The sequence below is a fragment of the Gopherus evgoodei genome, chromosome 3 (genome assembly GCF_007399415.2).
Source record: "Gopherus evgoodei ecotype Sinaloan lineage chromosome 3, rGopEvg1_v1.p, whole genome shotgun sequence".
In the NCBI taxonomy this organism is placed as follows: Eukaryota; Metazoa; Chordata; order Testudines; family Testudinidae; genus Gopherus; species Gopherus evgoodei.
In genome coordinates, this window is record NC_044324.1 from 197,223,994 (window position 1) to 197,249,853 (window position 25,860).

The following is a 25,860-nucleotide window of genomic DNA, read 5'->3' on the forward strand; positions in this document are numbered from 1 at the left end:
ATAAAAATGGTGTAGGCGAGCCCTTATTTCTGAATAAGAGTGTTCCATACAGACTTGTACCAAAATAACTAAAAGTGTGAATGAATTATAACTGGTTTAGTTATTTCAGTTCCAGTTTGTGGTGACATAAAATTGGCTTTTTTGTTTACTACTGTTTCTTGAGCACCAATATCACTGAGGTCAACACAGCTTTAAGAATATTTTTTTAAAACTTGTGCTCCCTCTGCTGGCTCTTCAGCAATAGCATGCAAACACTTTTTTTTGTCTAGACTAGAGTTCAGCAACCTTTCAGAAGTGCTGTTCCGAGTCTTCATTTATTCACTCTAATTTAAGGTTTCGTGTGCCAGGAATGCATTTTAACATTTTTAGAAGGTCTCTTTCTCTAAGTCTATAATATATAACTAAACTATTGTTATATGTAAAGTAAATAAGGTTTTTAAAATGTTTAAGAAGCTTCTTTTGAAAATTAAATTAAAATGCAGACCTCCCCTAACTGGTGGCCAGGACCTGGGCAGTGTGAGTGCCGCTGAAAATCAGCTTGCGTGCCGCCCTTGGCACCCGTGCCATAGGTTGCCTTCCCCTGGTCTAGTCTCAGTATAAAGATTACTGAAGAACCTTGCTATTCATCAGATTTCGAGTTACTGCATCTTGTAGATTACCAATTTAAAAACATTCTTTTAACAGTTATTTTGAAAAGCTTAACACTTATTTATTCTGAACTGTAGTTCAGTTTTAAACTGTAATAAACTTTTAGTACATTAAGTATAAAAAATAGACTTTCCTACAGCACTCTGTATGTAAGTGGTGAGAAATGAGGAGTTACCACTTTTTTGATGTTGTGAAAGTTGTAAAGAACATGCATGAATTAGCAAGGATCAGCTATGTGATGGTGTACTGAATTTATGTATTTAATCTTAATAGAAAGATTTAGAATCCAGACCATATACAGCACCAGGTTTTAACTGTTTTACAGTAGTACAAGTTTGAGCCCAAATATGTTACAGTCTCTCTAATTTTTATTAGAAAACTTAAATGGTATTTTGTAATCAGTTCTGTTTTTCTACGCACTATATTGAATTATCTATTTCTGGTTTGTTTTAATGGGGAACAATTTCCTAGTAGTTAGGGAATTGGAAGTCAGAACACCTGGCCAAGTCTGCACTAGAGAAGGTTTGCTGGTATATATTTAATACTAGTATTAGGTGTGGCTTTTACACCAGTAAAAAAGTGCTTCCCTGAACAACATAAGCTATACTAGCAAAGGCACTTTTATGCCAGTATAACTGCATCTAAACTAAGGTCACGTCTATCCTACAGATTTCTGCTGGTGTAGCAGATTTCTGCTGGTGTAGCTAGGTCATGGATCCTCTTTGCACCTATGACTGAGGCAGTTGTACTGGCAGAAGGTGGTAAACAACTATACTGGCAAAACTGCATTGTTACTAGAATAGCTTGTTTCGCTAATGGGGAGTGGTTTCATTATGCCAGTGCAAAGCACAGCTTTGCTGGTATTGCTGTGTCCACATTAGGAGCTCTTTTCAAGTATAGTATACTAATATTCCTAGATGGTAAAGTGCTCCTAATGTAAATGTGCCTGAGAATCCGCATCTTTTTTTTCACTTGTAGAACTTGAAATTGCATCGTGTTTGTTTTCAGTTTTCATAGGAAAAGAGTAAGCTTTTAAAATAACTTCTTGTTTACAGCACCTGGAAAAGTAGCAGATAAAGTCATAATAGAAAACACTAGGGATTCCACCTTCGTTTTTATGGAGGGGTCTGAAGATGCATACGTTGGGTATATGACAATCAGGGTAAGCAACCTTACTAGAACTTCCAATAATTTCCAAAATTATGCTTTATTAAAAAATATCAAAACATTAAATTTTATTCTTTTAGTTCAATCCTGATGACAAATCTGCTCAACACCACAATGCACACCACTGCTTAGAGATTACCGTGAACTGCAGCCCAATAATAGATCATTGTATCATTCGAAGTACCTGTACAGGTTAGTGTCCCCTTCACTGTTAAATTAATTCTAAATACTGTTACTGAAATAGGATAATTGCAGTGAACAGAATTTTTTTCGTCCATTTGCAGCACAAAACTTAGTCATGAACATTTTTCCCTCTCATTATATTTGGCTAGAACTTGTCCTTTTCGATGCAGACCTTGCTGTAGTTTATCTATACTTTAGTCACTTTGAAATTGAAATTATTGCCATGCATTCTATGTAAAGCTATGCCTGAAGATCATTTAGAAACTACAGCTGGTACAGAGTGCCCTGGTCTGTTTGGATGATGATATTTCGTGTTGGGAGTGCATAACAGTTGTTATTGATGTCTGCTTACCAGACATCATGGATGAGATCCTGGCCCTACTGAAGATTAGTGGAAGGGTATCTCTGGAGAGGGTCCCCTTACTCTGGAACCTGCTCTTCTTCCCCATTGTTTAGACAATGCAATACTCTGTTGATGATCTTGGCATGATACAAAATATTTGATTGCTCCAGGCCCTTGAAGATGGTAGATTACTGAGGGTGTAAATACACTCAAGTGGGGGAGTAGTTAGCAGCCTTGAAAGGGTGTAGAGAGCTTTGTTGTATCTTTTTGTTTTTCTTCTGCATATTGTTCAATGAGGGTGTGAAAAGTTGGATGAACTATTTTTTTATTAACTTAAATAAATATACAAAATATTGCCCATTCTGCCAGTGACATGCTGTTTGTGTAACTTTTGACATTTGACTTAAACTCTCTCTGTCTCAGCTTCCATATCTGCAAAATGGGGATGGTAATAGTTTCCTATCTGGGCAAAGTACTTTTCATTGCTTTAATAAAAGGCATTAAATGAATGCTACATTTTTAAAATATCCATTTTACATGCCATTGCATACTGTATGTTTTCTCGTAAGAATAGGGCCAAACTGTCTATAAATAAACTACACTTGGAATCTTTGATAACTGTACACTTTTCTTCCAGTGGGCTCTGCAGTATGTGTTAGTGGCCAGGGAGCTTGTCCCACTATCAAACACTGTAATATCAGCGACTGTGAAAATGTTGGACTTTATATTACAGATCATGCACAGGTATTTTCTATTTCTGATTTCCCCCCTAACTTTTGTTGAACTATTTATTACTGTTGATTTTTGATTTTTACTTACTTTTTGCCAGGGAATATATGAGGACAACGAGATCTCCAATAATGCATTAGCAGGAATTTGGGTTAAAAACCATGGAAACCCCATTATCAGACGGAATCACATTCATCATGGACGTGATGTTGGTGTTTTCACGTTTGACCATGGCATGGTAATGTACATTTTTGTTTTGAAGAGAGATTACTGTACATCTGTAGCTCTCAAATATCACTGCACAATAGTTTTGAAGAAATGTTTTTTATTTGTGACCAGTTATTTTTAAAATCTCTGATGTTCCTTCCCCCAACTCTCCTCATAGTACAAAATTGTTTACCTTAGTTTTAAAAACAAATGTAGCTAAAAAGTGAAAAACAATCAGAACAAAGCATAGCGAAGGACCACTTCACAGTAGGTTGGCAACACAAATGGATTAGATTCAGGATTCAAAATAATGAAAAATCACTGCTGTAACAAAATATTGTAAATATTTAGGTGCGCACTTACACTATTGGCTCTTAAATAAATAAAATAAGGGTTTTTTTACGTTAATTCTGTATCTTATGAAAGTACCTGAAAGATTTAGGAGTGTAGTAAAATGTAGCATGAAAACAAAAGGATTTAATGGTGCATCTCTACAACAGAATATACCAAATCTTTTTTAGTAGAGGGTCTTGAGTAATATGCAGGATGCTGGCTCTTTTGTTGTGGAATTGGTGGTACTCCACCTATTATTGGTAATCTACCTATTATCACAGAATTGTGCTTCAGAATTGAAGCTTTCCTTTAGAAGAAAAAGCTTCTTACACATAGGTATTGCAAAGAAAACCTTAAAAATACAAACTGAATGAAAACCGATGCAATGGTTTTGTCTTGATTCTGCACAGACCTTGAAACACTAACTGGAGTGTAAACTATCCTGAATAATCCCAATGGGTTATTATCTCTGAAATACAGAGATTACATTATACACGTCTACACTGTTAATTGTTTTATTGCTGATCATATTAGCAGAAATATCCTGTTGGAGTGCAACATTCCCAAAGCATAACCCATGCATGCTTGAGTGCCAAAAGTCTCAACTTCACCCAGTTGCCAAAACCAGCAATTCTTCTTCGAGTGATTGCTCATGTGTATTCCACAGTATGTGTGTGTGCTTGCCACATGCACCAATGCCGGAAGTTTTTCCCTTAGCAGTACCCCTAGTGAGGGAGGACAGCTGTGACCCTTAGAGTGGCTCCTCAATATCGCGCTATAAGGGGAGCTGCGCAGTCCCCCCACCCTCAGTTCTTTCTTGCCACCAGTGAAGGCAGTCAGAACTTGGTGCTCCAGCTCTGCTATAGCGCTTCTAGCCTTAGGAGTACAACTCTTCTTTGTAGATTGCTTCTCTAGTTAGTTGCCTGGCTCGGGACATGCCCTGTGCCCCAGGCTTCAAGTTGTGCGACTCCTTTCACAGTTCTATGCCCAGGAGCGACCCACACTCTGTGTCTTCGCTGTCTGAGTGAGACTCACGTAAGTGAGCGTTGTAAAATCTGCAGATCGTTGAAGCCTCAAACGAAGTGTGAAAGAGATATCCAACTCCGGGCCCTGCTAATGGAGTTGGCATTGGCCCTGGCACTGGAACGCCTACCCGACTCGGCGCCGGGCACCGCATCATCGGTGCGGAGTGAGGCTCCATCCACCATTCGGCACTACTCCCCCATCAAGAAGCAAGGGGAGACTCAGCGGCGCCGAGAGAGGGACAGGGGTGAGGCCAGACCCGTGCTGGGCAGCCCACGATCTCCCTCGGTTACCAGACCTCTGACTCATGCTGAGCGGAGTAGTCCAGTCCCGTCCGTGCATGCCTCTCCTGTGGTGAGAATGCTGTCAACACCGGAAGCAACACAGGCAGCGCGTGACATCTTCGCCCTTCTGTGCCAGGTGCGCCACCTGAGACGGGCCCCCGATCAGAGCTCCTCAACCCTCTCCAGTCCGGCATAGCCCCCTGCTCCAAGGACAAGATACCTACCTGTTCCGAGGGGCCATCCCGGAGCCCGCACCAGACTTCCACTCCGTTAGCTGATTTGCCTGAGAGGGCTGATTTGCCATAGAGGTCGCAGGCACCGAGACAAGAGGCGTCAACGCTCCTCTTCCCACCGAAGCTATAGGAGCAGGTCTCGACACCATCGGCACCAACGCTCAGATCCTGCCTCTGGAAATTTCCACTACATTCATCCGACGACCTGAGTATTCACCCACGAAAGCTCATGCTCCAATATGTTAGTTAGTCTATAAGGTGCCACAGAAACTCATTGCCGCTTTTTCAGATTCGAGTGTTCGCTCCGTGATCCGTCATGCTCGGAATGCCCTTCGACCATCATCAGCACCAGGCGTTGTAACTATGGTGGCCGGAGGGAATCTAGAAGCAGCACCTCCAAAGGGTACATGTCTTCATCATCGAGGTCTAAATCTCAAGGTCGGCACCGACACGGCCATGAATGCTCCCCACACTCGTACGGCACTGTGCGTTCCTCAGCGACTTCGGCACCTGGACACCCACCCCCGGGCCATGCCGTCCCCCATGATCAAGCAGGTTGGCTCATTCCCCAAGTGGATCAGTGGCAAGCGGTGCCTTCGCAAGGGCAGTGGTGTCAATGGCCCCAATTACTTGCACCAGCGAGACCCCATTCAGTGGCTAGGGCATCACAGGTACACTCTAAGACCCCACCTTGGCACCGGGAAAAGTCAACTGATACCGAACCAGTGGCACCACACCCGGGCTCATACTTAGGGGTAGAACCACTGGAACCGCCCGACGCCCTGGGGGCAGAACCGGTCCCCTCACCGGCACCAGAGGAATCCATAGTGGCGCCACCACCCGCCCTACAGGAAGATTTTTAAGGCTCACCAAGAGCTCCTTAATCGAGTGGCCTTGAATCATCAGCTTCAGGCTGAGGAGATAGAGGAGCCGTTGGACTCCCTGTTCAACGTGTTATCCTCCTCAGCACCGGGCCATGTGGCCTTACCTCTCCACCAGGGGGTGGCCAACATATTGACTTCGCTTTGGCGAACCCCGGCCTCCTTGACACCTATTTCTAAAAAGGCAGAGAGAAGGTATTTCTTGCCAACAAAGGGGCACCAATACTTGTACTCTCATCCAGCACCCAGCTTTCTGGTGGTGGAGTCTCTAAACCACCGAGAGAGGCATGGTCAACCCGCGCCCACCCACCAAGGATAAAGACACCAGGAGACTGGATAACTTTGGCAGGAAGGTTTATTCATCTGCGAGCTTACAGCTTAGGGTGGCAAATCACCAAGTCCTGCTGAGCCAGTATGATTTTAACTTATGGGGGTCACTGCCAAAGTTTGAACCTCTTCTCCAGGAAAGGGACAAGAGGGACTTGAAAGCTTTGGTCGACAAAGGAGCGGCGGCGGCGAAAGCGGTTCTTCAAGCGGCTTTGGACGCAGCAGATACAGTGGCCCGTTCAATGGCCTCAACCATTTCCATGTGCAGGGCGTCGTGGCTCTCACTGTCTGGGCTGTCTGCGGAATTCCAGTCCATCATGCAGGACCTGCCCTTTGACGGGAAGGCCCTGTTTGCGGATCAAACAGACATCCATCTGCATGGGATGAAAGACTCCCGCACCACCCTGCAAACTCTGGGCCTATATGTCCCCCCAGCAAAGGACAAACCCAGGCCACAGACCTCTGCCGCTCCAGCTAGAGGCAGATATGAGCCCCTACCTAAGAGGCCGAGGGAGCAGAGACGCAGGTCCTAGTGCCAGTCCCGCTCGACCCTGCGATCTGGCCCCTCAAAGGGCAAGAGGCAGGGAAGAGGCGTTTTTGACTCTTTGCGGGAGGCCTCCAGGCCTGTTCCCAGGGAAGCCCCCCAGTTAATAAAGTTGTGTTCTGCAACCATTTATCTGCCTTCCGAGTGCAATGGTCCCATATAATGTCGGACCAGTGGGTCCTCAGCAATATTTCCAAGGGCTACATCTTGCAGTTCACTTTGCTCCCCTCCTCATCCCCGTCCCCGGGGACCCAGACCACACCCTCCTTTTAGACCAGGAGGTGACGCACCTCCTCACGCTGGGCGCGATGGAGAAGGTACCTCAGGAATTCCAGGGCAGAGGGTTTTACTCCTGGTATTTCCTGATTCCGAAGGCAAAAGGCAAGCTCAGGTCCATCCTTGACCTGTGGAACCTCAACCAATTTATGGTCCATTACAAGTTCTATATAGTTTCCCTGACCTGTATTATTCCATCCCTAGACCCGAGGGATTGGTTCGCAGCCCTGGACCTCCAGGATGCATATTTCCACATCCATATTTTCGAGGGTCATAGGCGCTTCCTCCACTTCCAGGTAGGGCGGGACCGCTACCAGGACCGTAAATTGGTAGTGGTCCCGCCCTACCCAAGCCGGGCTCAGAATGAGGCCCCTCCAATTCTGGCTGGCCTCCCAATATTCCCAGGCCAAAGATGACCTGGACACGGTGGTCACATTACCTCCCAACATAGTGGCCGACCTGCAGTGGTGGTCCCTCCCAAGCAACATGTTACAAGGGATTCCCCTCCGAGAGACTCCTCCCTTGCTAGATCTGGTGTTGGATGCCTCGGACCTGAGTTGGGAAGCCCATACGGGGAGCTTCAAAAGCCAGGGCAGAAGGTCGACCTCGGAATTGTCCCTGCACATAAACATCAGGGAACTCAGGGCAGTACACCTGGCGTTCATAGCTTTCAGCCCGCACCTACGGGGAAAGATGGTCAGAGTCCTCACAGACAATACAGCCGCAGTGTATTACATCAACAGGCAAGGGGACACGCGCTTTTCGGCTTTGTGCCAGGAAGCCCTGGACCTATAGGAATTCTGCATAACCCATGATATCTCTCTGAGGGCTTTTCACCTACCCGGCACTCGCAGTACGCGAGGCAATCACCTAGCAGGGTTTTCTCCCACCAACACCAGTGGTCACTCCACTGGGAGGTCACTCGACAATTCTTCTGAGTGGGGAGCTCCCCAGGTAGATCTCTTTGCTACCGCCCATAATTCTCTGCCTCCAGTTCTGCTCCAGGGCAGGGGGGCAATCTCTGATGCATTCCTGATTCGGTGATCGGGCCACTTATTCTATGCCTTTCCGCCATTTCCCCTGATAGGCAAGGTCTTACAGAAAGTGAAGGCAGACAAGTCGAGGGTTATCCTCATAGCCCCGGATTGGGCCCAACAATACTGGTACGGAACCCTCCTGCAGCTCCTAGCGACCCCATCTCCTCTCCCAGGACGGGGGATGCCTCCTCCATCCCAACCTGGCCGCACTTCATTTGATAGCGTGGCTGCTCCATGGTTAGACGAGGAGGAAGGGAGGTATTCGGAGGATGTCAGGCAAGTTCTGCTGGAAAGCAGAAAGCCGTCCACACCACAACCTACCTGGCCAAATGGTCTAGGTTCTCTAGGTGGGCGAGAGAAGGGGGTACTTCTCCATCATCCGCATCGCTTCAACTCATACTCGGTTTCCTCCTGTTCCTTAGGACTCGGAGGCTAGCTCCCACCTCGGTCAGGGTACACTTAGCGGCCATTTCGGCTTTCCACCCTCCAGTGCATGGTCACTCAGTATTTTCCCATCACATGACATCCCGGTTTCTGAAAGGACTGGATCGGGCATTCCCTTACACCAGGCCCCCAGTCTCCCTATGAGACCTGAACCTAGTGCTCTCCCGCCTCAAGGATCCCCTTTTTGAACCCTTGGCCACGTGTTCCTGGTCCCACCTAGCATGGAAGGTAGTGTTCCTGATGGCGATCACCTCAGCCTGCCATGTCCCAGAGCTTAGAGCCCTAACCTTGGAACCCCTGTATAGAGTCTTCCACAGGGGTAAGGTCCAGCTTTGCCCACACTCTGCTTTTCTGCCGAAGGTGGTCTCAAGTTTTCATATGGATCAGGACATTTTCCTTCCAATACTCTGTCCCAAACTCCATTTCTCCAATGAAGAACGACACCTACGCATGCTGGATGTGCATAGGACGCTGGCCTTTTACCTAAACCGAACCAAGCCATTCCGGAAATTCCTGCAACTTTTCTCTGCATCAGCCGAACCGCATGACGGGGCAACCAGTTTCTACCCAGCGACTTTCCTGCTGGATCACCTCGTGTATACACACGTGTTACAACCTGGCAGGGATTGTCCTGGTACCTATCATGAAGGCGCATTCTACGAGAGCTCAGCCCTCATCAGCCACCTACGTAGCTCACATCCCTATTCAGGACATTTGTAGAGCTGCCACGTGGTCCTCTGTCCACATCTTTTCATCGCACTATGCGATCATCTCCCAAACACACAATGACTCCAGGTTTGGTAGTGTGGTACTCCATCCTGGAAACCCTTAAACTCCTACCCACCTCCACCAGATATAGCTTGCAGTCACCTACAGTGGAATACACATGATCAATCATTCTAAGAAGAAAGGGCAGTTACCTGTTCCATAACTGGGGTTCTTCAATAGAGGGGAAGGAGGGCAGGATGCGGAATGTAGCTGAGCAACACATCTCGGAGTTGTCTGGCAATAAGGAACTGAAGGTGGGGGGAGTGAGCAGCTCCCCTTATAGCGCGATATAGAGGCGCCACTTTAGGGGTCACAGCGGTGCTCCCCCACTACAGGTACTGCTAAGAGAAAAACTTCCAGCACTGGTGCACGTGGCGAGCATGCACACCTACTGTGGAATACACCTGAGCAACACATCTCGAAGAATACCAGTTACGGAAGAAGTAACTGTCCTTTTCCTCCAACCACTTCTCTCACGCAGTTATGTATATAAATGTGTGCAGTACATTGACTGAAATTGTGGAGAGAGAATAAGGTGAATTTAGTGTATTATGAAACTAAACACGAGGGCTACATCACTAATTATATTATTCAATTTTAATATTTAATATAAATAAAAGTGTACTAACCTGTATAATTTGGAACAGAAAGTGGACATGCCATCTTTTCTGAAAGGCAGTTTCATACTTCAATGCTGGAATGCTGTTCAGTGATGGGTGTGTGATATCATGAGCAGAGAGTATCATTGGATGTCACATAGGGACTGCTCTTCAAGCCTTTAAAAATGATATAATGGCTCCTTACCTACGTTTTTTATTTAGGGTGCTGAGTATTTATCTGAAAATAAATATATAAAAAACAGATAATCCATAGCAGTTTTCTTATCTATTTAATGTGCTCATGGTGTTGCTGCAAGGTTTAGAGGTTTTATAAAGATGTTCATGATGATGCACTGTTTTGATTTCTTACACTGAAAAAAAAAGTGCCCCAGTCCTGTCTCTGTTGTTTGCTTATAATGCAGTAAGACATATATAACTATCCTCTCTAAGTGGGAGTTAGAAATAGGTCAAATTGAGACCGATGAATCATAATGTCCCAGTTTTAGTATTGTAATGTTCTTAATCATAAAATCCTTTGAAAGAGCACTTCCCGCATATTACGGGCCCTTTTTGGCTAACAGTATTCTCTTTGGGGTTTTTTGTTCTGGTAACTGGGTAACATCTCTGGACAAAATCTCTTTATGGTAACACTTTTTATATGTAACTACTAAGCATGTCTAAGCACAAACACAAACAAAACCTAAAATAAATTTTCTATGTACCCTTCGTCTTCAACCTCTGTCATTCTTTGATATATTTTTTCACCCTTTCTGACACATTTACGTTTTAAAAATCCAGAGATAGTATGTTCCAGTACTGAATTCCTACCCTATATGTACTCTGTTCCTTTTGAGTTTTTCCAAATTTCTGCTCTTGAGTGCTGGCTGCATAAGATTCTACAGTGCTTTCTTTGTCAGATGTCTTGTTCTCAGGCCATTCTTTGTGTTTCAGCAATCATGGGCTCTTTAATTTCTTGTCACTGGTGTGGCAATTTTCCAACCTTTGTATAAGTGCTCTGGCACTGATTCAGATCTGCCAGTGCCAAACTTTTAACAAGAAGCATTTAAAAATTCGATATGTTGTTGACAGTCTTAGATGTTGTGCATTGGACACTGTTACTAGGTGCCTGACATGAATTGCTGCAGCCATCTACCATAAACCATATATTTACTCAGTGCATGAAAAGAAACTTTCATTTACCAAGAGAATAAGTTTTCATAATTCTCTAATTTAAAAGCTTTGGCAACAGGCAGTCAGTTTGTGTCTTTCCCCCGCGCGCCCCCCCCCGTCAATATATAATAATACTTCCTACCCTGATGAGTGTTCTGTGTCTGTGTCCACATTGAGAAACAGTGTATAGCCTGGGACTTACCGGGTGATATCAGGAATTTTGCCGCTCATTTTTAAAATAAAAAATAAAATAGAAAGCTTATTTAAATTAAAAAATAGCTATAAAAACCTTTTTGTTATGTTGCACATGGTCAAAATTCGATAGTGTAATCAAAATTCATCTTGGCTGTCAAATCAAAGGTCTGATCTTGTAAACCCTCACAATTGAGCTTAGTCCCATTGACTTCAAATTATGATATAAAATAAAACGACACTTGTACTAAAGTGGAAAGGATTCCAAAATTTTGTGAGGCAGATTTTATACTTGCATTTCTTTTTAAGCTACCAATCAGATTAACTATGGTTGTTAATTGAATTGATATCAGGAATTCAGATAATCTTCATCCCATTTAACCAGTTTGTAACCAGTTCACTTTTTTTCCTTCTTGTTCCCCTGATATTTTGTTTCTTATCCATTCTTGTCTTCTAGTCCTTTCTTTATAGTACTTCCCACATTGTGGTTCTATTTGGTTTGTTGCACTCATTCTGTTCCCTTCATGCTGGTGCTTCTACTGCTGCCTGTAGCACTTTCTGCAGCAACAGAGTGAAGCTGGCTCTTGATAAACTGAAGAAGTCATTCCTGTTTCTCTGTTCTCATCATATACTCCCAACAGAAATTAGCAGATTGTTGGGGGTTTCTGCATGCAGCTATTTGGGTGAGTCAGAGGAGTAAAACTGATTAGGTTCATGTTCATTCTGATTTGCTGAGTAAATGTTGTGAGCACCTGGTGCACTTGGTGTGTTCCTTTTAGGAGAGTAGCAGACACAAGCAATTTGGTTGACTTGCACATCATAAATCATTTAAAAGTTAATTATGTCTACTCTATGATGAGGTATGGTGTGGAGCTGACAAATGGTACTGTTACCATAGAAATGCAGATAAACAATGGCATCAACATGTTAAAATGACGACCACTGAAATATTTTGATTCATTTTTGTTAGTTGAACAACATGTATTATTTCAAGACAAAAAACTGAATTTGTTTGTGACAAAGCATTGCAAGAACAATCTAAAAAGTAAAACAAAATCTACTAATAAATTTGTATCGGTATCACTGAAATGTAATAGTTTCGGTGACATTTCTAGTCGACATCATTATCATCTTATCTTTATTATGATGTCTGTCGAGTTTCTGGGTTATCACATATCAGGGGGTAGCCGTGTTATTCTGTAGCCCAGTTTTCATTGCCTTGTCATGTACCCAGTTATGTGCAAGGAGGATTGTTCTGACTACAGACACAGTTGATTATGCAGTGATCCTACTGGTACAGGCACAAATAAGGTCTTGAAGAATCTCAGATGCCATTGGGCCCCTGAAGAATACAGGAGGTGGTTCATCATCCACATTTTTCCATCCATGTTGCAATGGTGATCCAATATATGGTTTACATATGAGAAAAGACATCCAAATCTTTGTTTGCCAAGATGTTCTTTTGATACATTCTTCCAAACTGTCCCACCTTGTGAAAGTTTGGGCAGTGACTTGTCCTTTCTAGACTAGCCTAGATTGAGGCACAAGCGATCCAGGTCTCTTTAGTCCTTTTTTGTCCTCACTCTGGTCATGCAGCAGCAGTGCTACCAACTTCCTTGTTGCAGAAGTTGCAGGGTGTGTGTCTGTCATAAACAGGTAGTTAAGGGTTAATGTTTCTTTTACCTGTAAAGGGTTAAAAGCAGTGAACCTGGACCACCTGACTAGAGGACCAATCAGAAGACAAGATACTTTCAAATCTCGGTGGAGGGAAGTCTTTGTTTTGTGTTGTTTGTCTGTTGTTCTCTCTGGGTTCTGAGAGTAACCAAACGTACCTACAGGGGCTCTAATTTTCTGTTCAAATAGTGAGTATAAGTACAAAGGCAGTTTAGTTTTTTGATTGTTTTCTTTATTTGCAAATGTGTATTTTGCTGGAATGATGTTAATGTGTATTTGTGCTGGGGGGAAGGCTCCTCTCTAGTGTCTATAAGACCCTGTAACATTTACCATCTAAATTACAGTGACAACTTTTACTTTTTTTCTTTCTTTTATTAAAAGGTTTTTTTTAAGACCTGATTGATTTTTTTCCCCTTGTTGAGGCTCAAGGGAATTGAGTCTGTACTCACCAGGAAATTGGTGGGAGACAGGGAGAGAGAAGGGTGGGGGTGGGGAAGGTGGAATCCCTCTGTTTTAGATTCACGGAGCTTGAATCTGTATTACCTCTTGGGGAGGAGAAAAGAGGAGGGGGAAAGGTGCATTCCTCTCTGTTTTAAAATTCAAGGAGTTTGAATCACAGTGATCTTCCAGGGTAACCCAGGGAGGGAAAGCCTGGGAGAGGCAATGGTGGGGGAAAGGGTTTACTTTCCTTGTGTAAGATCCAGGGGGTCTGGGTCTTGGGGTCCTCTGAGAAGGTTTTGGGGGGACCAGAGTGTACCAGGCACTGCAAGTCCTGGTTGGTGGCAGCACTACAAGATCAAAGCTGGTAATTAAGCCTAGGGGGATTCATGCTGGTACCCCATCTTTTGGACGCTAAGTTTCAGAGTGGAGGTTATACCATGACGTGGTGGCAGCAGCGTGTGGGTTAGATAGAATCTAAAAGCCAGTAGGATTTTTTTTCTTTTCTCTCTGCTAGCTGTTTATAAGCAAGAGAAGAGGGGTTTTTAAAAAAGCAAGTCTGCAGAGGGTTTTTTTTCTCAGTACTCTGAAGGCAGACATTAAGTTTAACGAGGGTCTTTTGTTAAACAAAGCAGGCTTAAGCTGTGAACATCAGAGACCAGCAAAACATATTTGCAAATCAAAGGGGTTTTCTTTATTTTTTTACTCTATCAAGAAAGGCTAGTTCAAAAATGTTCAGAAAGACACTGTTGCTAAGCAACCCTAAGAAGGCAACAAAGCAGCAGCATTTCAGGCAGTAAACACCAGAGGGCGCCCCAATACAAGAAAGCAGGAACCATGACTACCAAGGATACACTGAAACAGGAATGGGCAAAACTGGATGCAGAGGCACAAATCAAAGACGCAAACCACAAGCGAGACATGGAAAAGAAACTACAAAAACTAGAAATGAAACAAAAGAGATGGAACTGAGAGAAAGAGAAAGAGAGGCTGCTCACAGGAGAGAGCTGGAGATAAAAGAAAGAGAGGGAAGAGAGAGAAAAAGACAAAGAGCCAGCCCACAGAAGACAGACAGAACTCCAGGAGGCCCACCAGCAGACCCTGGAATTAGAACAGGCTAAGCAGAAAAACACAGCCGATTCTAGCAACCCTTTGCCAGTTATTGTTCCACATCCCAAGAAATTTCCCACCTACAAGGCAAGTGATGACACTGAGGCCTTCCTAGAAAATTTTGAAAGGACCTGCCATGGATACAGCATCCCTGAAGACCAGTACATGATAGAACTGAGGCCACAGCTCAGTGGACCCTTAGCAGAGGTGGCGGCTGAAATGCCTAAGGAAAACATGAACAATTATAAACTTTTTCAAACCAAGGCCAGACTCAAAATTGGGATAACACTTGAGCATACCCGTCGGCGGTTCAGAACCCTAAGGTGGAAACCAGATGTGTCATTCCCCTGACATGCCTACCACATTGGAAAGAATTATGAGGCCTGGATATCGGGAACCAAGGTTAACAATATGGACGAGCTGCACCTCCTAATACAAATGGAGCAGTTCTTAGACGGTGTCCCTAAGGAAATAGAAAGATACGTCCTAGATGGGAAACCCAAAACTGTAACCGAGGCGGGGGAGATTGGAGCCAAATGGGTGGAAGTAACAGAAAAGAAAAAAGCTACTGTCAAGGGGAGCGAATACCACAGGGGGCACACCGACAATAAACCCTACAGCCGAGGACAACCCAAGACCCCACCTACAACCCAAGGAAAGCCGCAGACTCCCTATTCTCCCACCTCACTAGTCTCCAGTAACCCACCTCAGCCCAGTGACCAGTCAGCTGGGCGATGCTTTAAGTGTAATGAACTGGAACATATAAAGGCCAACTGCCCCAAGAACCCCAACCAAGTGTAGTTCATTACACCACCATCACACCAACGATTCGCAGGCCCAGATGCCTCTCAAATACCCTTAGAGCGAAGGGAAATTTTGAGAGTGGGTGGAAAGAAGGTTATCGCTTGGAGAGACACGGGGGCACAAGTGTCAGCTATCCACCAATCCTTGGTGGACCCCAAATTCATCAACCCAAAGGCCAAAGTGACAATTTACCCCTTCATGTCACAAGCTGTAGACTTGCCTACAGCTGAACTGCCTGTCCAGTACAAAGGCTGGTCAGGAGTGTGGACTTTTGCAGTCTATGACAGTTATTCCATCCCCATGCTACTGGGGGAAGATTTGACCAACCAGGTAAAGCAGGCCAAGAGGGTGGGAATGGTTACCCGCAGCCAAGCCAGGCAAGCTTCCAGACCCATCCCTGTTCCTGAGCCGTCCACAGGGGCCCCGTCTGTATTGCCAGAGACCCAGACAGAGGTAGTGGACCCGGATCCCCTACCAACGACTGAAACAGCCACAGTGCCTTCAGTCCCAAACCAGGAACTGGAAAAGCAACCAGCACCAGAACTATTGTCAGGACTGACGCCAGCGCTTGCAAACCCATCTTCGACCCCAACGCCAGAGGGCGCCAGCGAGCCTGAACTGGCAGAAGCAGCAAACAATCATACCCAAGAGGCTCAGCCAGAGCCTGAAATACCACCTGGTGTACCAGCGGAGAGCGGCTCACCAGCAACGAAAACAACCCCATCACCTACATCGCTTCCCGAAGGACCAAGCCCAAGTCCACAGTCTAAGGAAGAACTGGTGTCTCCAGCCTCAGGGGAACAGTTCCAGACTGAGCAGGAAGCAACTGACAGCCTTCAGAAAGCTTGGGCGGCAGCACGGAACATCCCACCGCCTCTCAGCTCTTCTAACCGATCCCGGTTTGTTATAGAACAAGGACTTTTATACAAGGAGACTCTTTCTGGTGGACACCAGGAAGACTGGCATCTGCAAAAACAGTTGGTGGTTCCAACTATGTACTGGGAAAAGCTCTTAAGCTTAGCCCATGATCATCCCAGTGGCCATGCTGGGGTGAACAGAACCAAAGACCGGTTGGGGAAGTTCTTCCACTGGGAGGGGATGGGCAAAGACGTTGCCAAGTATGTCCCATCTTGTGAGGTGTGCCAAAGAGAGGGAAAGCCCCAAGATCAGGTCAAGGCCCCTCTCCAGCCACTCCCCATAATTGAGGTCCCATTTCAGCGAGTAGCTGTGGATATTCTGGGTCCTTTCCCAAAAAAGACCCCAGAGGAAAGCAGTACATACTGACTTTCGTGGACTTTGCTACCCAATGGCCGGAAGCAGTAGCTCTAGGCAACACCAGGGCTAAAGCTGTGTGCCAGGCCCTAACATGTTTTTGCCAGGGTAGGTTGGCCCTCCGACATCCTTACAGATTCAGGATCTAATTTCCTGGCAGGGACCGTAAAAGAACTGTGGTAAACTCATGGGGTGAATCACTTGGTTGCCACTCTTTACCACCATAAACCAATGGCCTGGTGGAGAGGTTTAATGGAACTTTGGGGGCCATGATACATAAATTCGTAAATGAACGCTCCAATGATTGGGACCTAGTGTTGCAGCAGTTGCTTTTTGCCTACAGGGCTGTGCCACATCCCAGTTTAGGGTTTTCACCGTTTGAACTTGTGTATGGCCACGAGGTTAAGGGGCCATTACAGTTGGTAAAGCAGCAATGGGAGGGGTTTACACCTTCTCCAGGAACTAACATTCTGGACTTTGTAAGCAACCTACAAAGCACCCTCCGACACTCTTTAACCCTTGCTAAAGAGAACCTAAAGTATGATCAGAAAGAGCAAAAGGCCTGGTATGACAAACATACCAGAGAACGTTCCTTCAAGGTAGGAGACCAGGTTATGGTCTTAAATGCACAACAGGCCCATAAGATGGAAGCATCATGGGAAGGGCCATTCACGGTCCAGGAGTGCCTGGGAGCTGTTAACTACCTCATAGCATTTCCCAATTCCTCCCTGAAGCCCAGAGTGTACCATGTTAATTCTCTCAAGCCCTTTTATTTCAGAGACTTACAGGTTTGTCAGTTTACAGCCCAGGGAGGAGATGACACTGAGTGGCCTGAAGGTGTCTACTACGAAGGAGGAAGTGACAGGGGTGTGGAAGAGGTGAACCTCTCCACAGCCCTGGAACGTCTGGAGCGACAACAGATCAAGGAGCTGTGCACTAGCTTCGCTTCATTGTTCTCAGCCCCCCCAAGACGGACTGAACGGGCATACCACTCCATTGACACAGGTAATGCTCACCCAATTAGAACCCCACCCTGCTGGGTGTCTCCTCATACTCAAGCTGCTATAGAACGGGAGGTCCAAAACATGCTACAGATGGGTATAATCCACTCCTCTACCAGTGCATGGGCATCTCCAGTGGTTCTGGTACCCAAACCAGATGGAGAAATACGCTTTTGCGTGGACTACCGTAAGCTAAATGCGGTAACTCGTCCTGACAACTACCCAATGCCACGCACCGATGAGCTATTGGAGAAGTTGGGACATGCCCAATTCATCTTTACAATAGACTTAACCAGGGGGTACTGGCAAGTACCGCTAGATGAACCTGCCAAAGAGAGGTCAGCATTCATCACCCAGGCCGGAGTGTATGAATTTAATGTGCTTCCTTTCGGGCTGTGAAATGCATCCGCCACCTTCCAAAGGCTGGTAGATGGTCTGCTAGCAGGATTGGGAGAATATGCAGTTGCCTACCTCAATGATGTGGCCATTTTTTCAGATTCATGGCCCGAACACCTGGAAAAAGTCTTTGAGCGCATCAGGCAGGCAGGTCTAACTGTTAAGGCCAAAAAGTGTCAAATAGGCCAAAACAGAGTGACTTACCTTGGACACCAGGTGGGTCGAGGAACCATAAACCCCTTACAGGCCAAGGTGAGTGTGTGGCCGAAAGTGGCCGGTCCCAAAGTCAAAGAAACAGGTCCAATCCTTCTTAGGCTTGGCTGGGTATTACAGGTGATTTGTACCACACTACAGCCAAATTGCTGCCCCACTAACCAACCTGACCAAAAAGACCCAGCTGAATGCAGTTAAGTGGACTGATGAGTGTCAGAAGGCCTTTACCCAGCTTAAGGCGATGCTCATGTCTGACCCTGTGCTAAGGGCCTTCGACAAACCATTCCTAGTAACCACAGATGCATCTGAGCATGGTGTAGGAGCAGTTCTCATGCAGAAAGGACCAGATCACAACTTCCATCCTGTCGTATTTCTCAGCAAGAAACTGTCTGAGAGGGAAAGCCACTGGTCAGTCAGTGAAAAGGAATGCTACGCCATTGTGTACGCCCTGGAAAAGCTACGCCCATGCGTTTGGGGACGGCGGTTCCAGCTACAAACCGACCATGCTGCGCTAAAGTGGCTTCATACTGCTAAGGGAAACAACAAAAAACTGCTTCGATGGAGTTTAGCTCTCCAAGATTTTGATTTTGAAATTCAACATATTTCAGGAGCTTCTAACAAAGTAGCTGATGCCCTCTCTCATGAAAGTTTCCCAGAATCTACTGGTTAAAAATTGTCCTTAAAATGTAGAAAGTCTTGTAGTTTACATACTTAGTAGTATATATAAAGGTGCATGTGTTGTATTAATCTGTTTATTCTAAAGTTCTAGGAAGAAATCACCGCCAGTGGGGTTCCCCACTGTCTGTGATTTGGGGGGCGTGTCATAAACAGATTGTTAAGGGTTAATGTCTCTTTTACCTGTAAAGGTTTACAAGCAGTGAACCTGGACCACCTGACTAGAGGACCAATCAGAAGACAAGGTACTTTCAAATCTCAGTGGAGGGAAGTCTTTGTTTTGTGTTTGTTTGTTTGTCTGTTGTTCTCTCTGGGTTCTGAGAGTAACGAAACGTACCTACAGGCGCTCTAATTTTCTGTTCAAATAGTGAGTATAAGTACAAAGGCGGTTTAGTCTTTTTGATTGTTTTCTTTATTTACGAATGTGTATTTTGCTGGAATGATTTTAATGTATATTTGTGATAGGGGGAAGGCTCCTCTCTAGTGTCTATAAGCTGAAAGACCCTGTAACATTTACCATCTAAATTACAGTGACAACTTTTACTTTTTTTCTTTCTTTTATTAAAAGTTTTTTTTTAAAGACCTGATTGATTTTTTCCTCTTGTTGAGGCTCAAGGGAATTGAGTCTGTACTCACCAGGGAATTGGTGGGAGACAGGGAAAGAGAAGGGTGGGGGTGGGGAAGGTGGAATCCCTCTGTTTTAGATTCACAGAGCTTGAATCTATATTACCTCTTGGGGAGGCGAAAAGAGGAGGGGGAAAGGTGCATTCCTCTCTGTTTTAAAATTCAAGGAGTTTGAATCACAGTGATCTTCCAGGCTAACCCAGGGAGGGAAAGCCTGGGAGAGGCAATGATGGGGGAAAGGGTTTACTTTCCTTGTGTAAATCCAGGGGGTCTGGGTCTTGGGGTCCTCTGAGAAGGTTTTGGGGGGACCAGAGTGTACCAGGCACTGCAAGTCCTGGTTGGTGGCAGCACTACACTTTCTTCTGATTTGGCAAGATCTCTGAAATGGTAAGCTCTCTTTTGTTTTGACAACATTAAACATAGTTTTTCCCCAATTTCAAATAGGCATAACACAGTCACATTCTATTAATGCGTGTACAGCAGAAAATATGTTTCAGAAGTCAGGAGTGAGGGCATAACAAATTGTATGTACAGATATGAAGCAGCACTTGTCAGTTGTGCTGGTAATGGTGCTAATTTCAAGCCATGCATTAGCCATGTGCTCAGTTTTTTGGAAAATGACCAGCAAGGACAAAAACAGCTGTATCAAATGAGCTAATCATTATGGTTTCTTTGACATGAAGAGACCCAAAAATTCATATTAGCGCGTGCAGAAGCAATCTCACGTCTGCTTTCTCTTGGGTACTCTACAAGTTTTGGGCTTCTTCAGCACGTCTACTAGTGACAGACTTTGCTACTTCACTGTTGGAAAAGCCTCCAGCAAGGAGGAGTGTTTGTGCTGGATGTGCTCTTACAATCTCAGGTGCATTTTGACCCATGTATTCACAGAAGACTTTTATAAGTGATTGTTGGATGCCACATTTAGAAACTTTTTCTATGGAGTGTGACAGACTCAGGCCAGTGGGGTACAGGAGTCTGGTAGAGGGCAAATATACTGGTCACTGGATGAGTAGTTTTCTGTTCCCTGAGTGACCAGAGCAGGGGCTGCACTAGAGTAATCAGGAACCTGCTAGAACCAATTCAGGCAGACAGGCTGATTAGAACACCTGCAGCCAATCAAGGCAGGCTAATCAGGGCACCTGGGTTTAAAAAGGAGCTCACTCCAGTCAGGGAAGGGGGAGCCAGAGAAGAGGAAGTGTATGTGAGGAGCTGGGAGCAAGAGGCACAAGGAGCTGAGAGTGAGAGGGTGTGCTGCTGGAGGAGTAAGGAGTACAAGCGTTATCAGACACCAGGAGGAAGATCCTGTGATGAGGATAAAGAAAGTGTTTGGAGGAGGCCATGGGGACGTAACCCAGGGAGGTGTAGCTGTCATGCAACTGTTACAGGAGGTACTATAGACAGCTGCAATCCACAGGGCCCTGGGCTGGAAACCGGAGTAGAGGGCGGGCCCGGGTTCCCCACAAACCTCGCAACTCCTGATCAGATACAGGAGGAGCTGATCCAGACTGTGGGGAAGATCACTGAGATGAGCAAATCTGCCAATAAGCGCAGGACCCACCAAGGTAGAGGAAGAACTTTGTCACAGGAGGTACAGGGCATCCACGACCCGCTGGTATTTCTTATACCCAACCTAGATCCTGTCTGGTGCTGTCTTTCTGCAGTTTTCACAGAGTTAGTGTTGTCATCTGTCGAAGACGAAAGATTACAGAATTAGCTTTGTCAAATCCCTTAGGGCCTGCCTCAGGTACTCAGCAGCCAGTTTTATCGAAAGTGTGGGGAATTTGTCTCCAGCCATCATTTGTGTGAAACCTGTGATATCTCTCATGTACACTGTGGTTTCTTTGTTGCATGCTCTAAGCTCATGGATTCATTCAGCTTGAGCTTCCAGCTCATGTCCAAAATCAGCTTTGTCTGTTCTTTCCATTGTTCCATCAGCTTGGAAGAGGGAAATAGGCACAGATCCTATTGGGTAACTAACAGCCATCACCTCTGAAATATCATCTCTGTATCTTGCTAAGGACAGAAAACAATATCTGGGCTGATAGCTGCTGTGATTCTCCCTTCCTTGCCAGACTTAAATTTGGTGGTCTTGACCACAGAGTCATAAAAGATTAGTGTTGGAAGAGACCTCAGGAGGTCATCTAGTCCAACCCCTGCTCAAAGCAGGACCAACACCAACTAAATCATCCCAGCCAGGGCTTTATCAAGCTGGGCCTTAAAATCCTCTAAGGATGGAGATTCCACCACCTCCCTAGGTAAACCATTCCAGTGCTTTATCCTCCTCCTAGTGAAATAGTTTTTCCTAATATCCAAACTAGACCTCCCCCACTGCAACTTGAGACCATTGCTCCTTGTTCTGTCATCTGCCACCACTGAGAACAGCCTAGGTCCATCTTCTCTGGGATCCCCCTTCAGGTAGTTGAAGGCTACTAACAAATCCCCCCACTCTTTTTTTTTTTCTGCAGACTAAATATTAAAGCTCAGTTCCCTGAGCCTCTCCTCATAAGTCATGTGCCCCAGCCCCCTAATCATTTTTGTTGCCCTCCACTGGACTCTCTCCAGTTCGTCCACATCCTTTCTGTAATGGGGGGGCCCAAAACTGGACGCAGTACTCCACATTTGGCCTCACCAGTGCCGAACAGAGGGGAATAATCACTTCCCTCCATCTGCTGACAGTGCTCTTACTAATGCAGTCCAATATGCCATTAGTCGTCTTGACAACAAGGGCTCACTTCTGACTCTCATCCAGCTTCTTGTCCACTGTTATACCCCTCTGCAGAACTGCCGCTTAGTCAGTGGGTCCACAGCCTGTAGCAGTGCATGGGATTCTTCTGTCTTAGGTGCAGGACTCTGCATTTGTCCTTGTTGAACCTCATCAGATTTCTTTTGGCCCAATCCTCCAATTTGTCTAGATCACTCTGGACCCTATTCCAACTCTCTAGCATATTTACCTGTCCCCCCAGTTTAGTGTCATCTGCGAACTTGCTGAGGGGGCAATCTATTCTACCTCAGCAAGTGTTTTGATGCCAGATATCTGAAGAAGTTTTGTGTCCCATCAGAATCAAGTGCACCTCTCACAAATCTCTTCATTTGTTCTTCACCAACATCTGCTGTTTTCAGTTGAGACTCCTGTACATCTGATGTTACATGCAATCCAGTGGACATGTTGATAAGCGCCTCTGGATGTGATTACAGGTCAGATGGGTTTGTTATATTGTTGACATAATTTGTAAGATCCTTTAACGTGCTCTTCATCCCTCTTCAGTGCAGAGGCAAGGGCTTCTTTCGGTCATAGCTTTTGCTTATTCATAACATGAAACTGTGTAATATCCAACATGTAATATTGACTTGTGCATAAGTGTCACTGAATCAGAAAGCTACCTTCTAGAATATATCAAAAGTTAGCACTGACGATTACAGCTAGCAATAGACAATTACAAATTAAAACTTTCTACCAGGCAGACAAGCTGCTGCACTGTATGTACAAACAATTACCGATTGAGAAGCATTACATTAGGAATTCATATACATTTATGTCTACCCACGATGCAGTACAAATTATGGGCATGCAATCTTCTGGTACTGCTGCATAACCTTCAGTGAGAGACTGATCTAGTCAGCAAATTTCACTTGGAAAATATAGAAAACTTGTGAGATACTTTGACAATTAAGAATATGCCAGTTGAAAACATTTCATGTTAGTATATTACAAAATCTGGATATTCACCACATACTCAACAGCTTCATCATCTCGGGGGGGGGGGGGGATATTTGCCTATGCAAATCCAATAAAAATCTTTTAATTGTTGTTTGGTAGCTTTGACTAGTAAACACCACATTAAGGTGTTGAAATTAATGTAAACAGTAAAAACTATAGCCACAGTCATGTTGCCTGGCTATACCGGAAGAAGGACAGGAAACTCTGAATGTGGTTTAATTAGGCCACAACTTTATTATTGAGTGTTTGGAAGTACTCCAGATAAAAGTATACAGTACAAGTAACTCTATGATCATTTCAGTATTTACCCAAAGGGCTTCTGTCAACCCCTTCATCCTGGTCCCTGGCCAACCCACTGCTGGACTTTACCATTCCCCCCTGTCAAATGAGGGTTAAGGTGGGCTGTGAAGTGGGGGGGCTCCCTCCCCTGCCAGTCATAGGAGCCCCGAAACCCTTTCCCTCCCCATTTCCACTCTTTTAACCAGCATCTCCTTTAAATCCTTTATAAAACCAATTATCTGATCACTGAATCCCTTCTCTATGGAGTGTCAGAGTACCTGCACTGGACATCCACTCCACACTTACAGAATGAGTTGTGATATCATAACCTAACCAAGCCCCCCTTATCCTCCCACCAACCCACTGTGGGGAAGGCCATTCTGCCTTGGCCAATCTGGCTGTTAGGGAAAAATTCCTTCCCAGCCTCCCAAGAAAGGAGCAGCTAGTGCAGTGCGCCCACAGCAGAACCTTACCAAACCTGTTATTTCACCACTTTCAAGGTGGGGAGGGTGAGTGGTGCTCTGCCTAGTCTGGCTGAAAGAAAACTGAGAGAGAGAGAGAGTTGCCCCTGTGAGTGCTGCACTCCCAGTATTGGTGCACCCCTGCGCCTTCACTCAGATTTTGACAGCAGTACTTGTACCGGTCATGCATGGGCAGAGCCTGCCCTCATGCGTTGAGCGTTGTTTTAATAATACGCATGCGCGACTGGTCTCCTCAGTTCCTTCTCTACTGTCCCCGGCCTGAGATGGAGCTCAGCAGACTCGTTAGAGAATTTTCTCTCCCTTTGTTTAAAATAATTTCCTTGTTACTTTAGTTTCCCAGCATTAGTTAAATACCACTTCCCCTATCTTTTTCTCAAAAATACAAACACCAAAAACTAAACAAAACTAAAACTAAACAAAACAAAAAAATCTTCCTTGTTCTTATCAGCGGCATCCACTTCCGACATGTCTGGCTCCCCGGGCTTTAAGCGCTGCTCTACCTGCCATGATGCCATTCCTCTCTCAGATAGCCACTCAAAATGTATAAAATGTTTGGAGGTATCCCACTCCCCCCCAAAAAATGTGCCCACATGCAGAAGTCCTTGAGACCAGCCTCAGACCCGGGCGCTGACTCCGCTGCACATCGCAGCTCCTCATCTTCGCCCTCCCCCACCTCTAAAAAGGAGAAGAAATCTTCAAAAAAAATGGCAGGAAATAGTAGAGAGATCTACCTGGGGAGCTCCCCACTCAGAAGAATTGTCGAGTGACCTCCCAGTGGGTTATTATAATTCCTTACCTTGATGACTGTCTCCTCAAAGCCTCAATGCTTGACGAAACTTTGATACACACAGCTGACCGTCACCTGCTTCCTGTCCCTCAGCCTACAAATAAACAAATCCACCTCATCTCCTCCCCAACAACTGGAGCTCATAGGAGCACACCTCGATTCCCAGAAGGGAATAGCATTTCTCCAGCTCGACCATTTCAACACTCCTGGTCACAAAACTTCACAGCAGTCCTCAGGTCACTGCTTGGGACTGCCTACAACTTTTAGGTCACATGGGCTCATGTATTTTTGTGGTCAGGAATGCATGACTATACATGAAGTGCTTCCAAGCTTGGTTGGCCATGGTTTACAGACTGAACGTACGCGCTTTAAACAAGCCTCTATCCATACCCTTCAGAGTCTAGGTTTCCTCCAACCTCGGCTCAGGAGTCCCTTTTCTCCAGGATGCTCCATCCATTTTAATGACTACCGATGCATCCCTCGCAGGATGGGGAGCACACGTTCCACCATACAGTTCAGGGACTATGGTCTTCCACCGAACCCTCCCTACACATAAATGTTCTAGAACTTCGAGCCATACACAATGCATGATGTCACTTCCTCCCATTCATTCAGAACCACCATGTTTGAGTAACGACAGACAACATTGCCTGCATGTTCTATGTGAGGAGCTCGATCTCACTCACTGCACAGAAGCTATGAACCTCTGGAACTGGTGCCTTGCGCACAACATCCAGATATCAGCCACCTATCTACCCGGGGCCTAGAATACCACTGCGGACAAACTAAGCAGACGATTTCCTTGAGATCACAAATAGGAGATAAACAAGACAGTCATATGCAACATATTCCGCATATGGGGCTACCCAACGCTGGACCTCTTCGCAACTGTGAAGAACAAGAAATGTCCTGAATTTTGCTCCAGAGCAGGACTGGGCAAACATTCCCTAGGAGGTATGCTCATGATCTCATGGCATTAAGATTTACTGTATGCATTTC

At 45.3% G+C, this 25,860-nt stretch overlaps 1 protein-coding gene across 1 annotated transcript in view; it reads left to right on the forward strand.

Moving 5' to 3' along the window:
* FBXO11 (F-box protein 11) overlaps nt 1-25,860 on the forward strand; it is a 177,984-nt gene that overhangs the window by 115,592 nt on the left and 36,532 nt on the right. Inside the window, 4 exon segments of the mRNA XM_030557758.1 lie at nt 1,704-1,810; nt 1,896-2,007; nt 2,979-3,085; nt 3,171-3,308. Coding sequence (XP_030413618.1) covers nt 1,704-1,810; nt 1,896-2,007; nt 2,979-3,085; nt 3,171-3,308 — 464 coding nt within the window.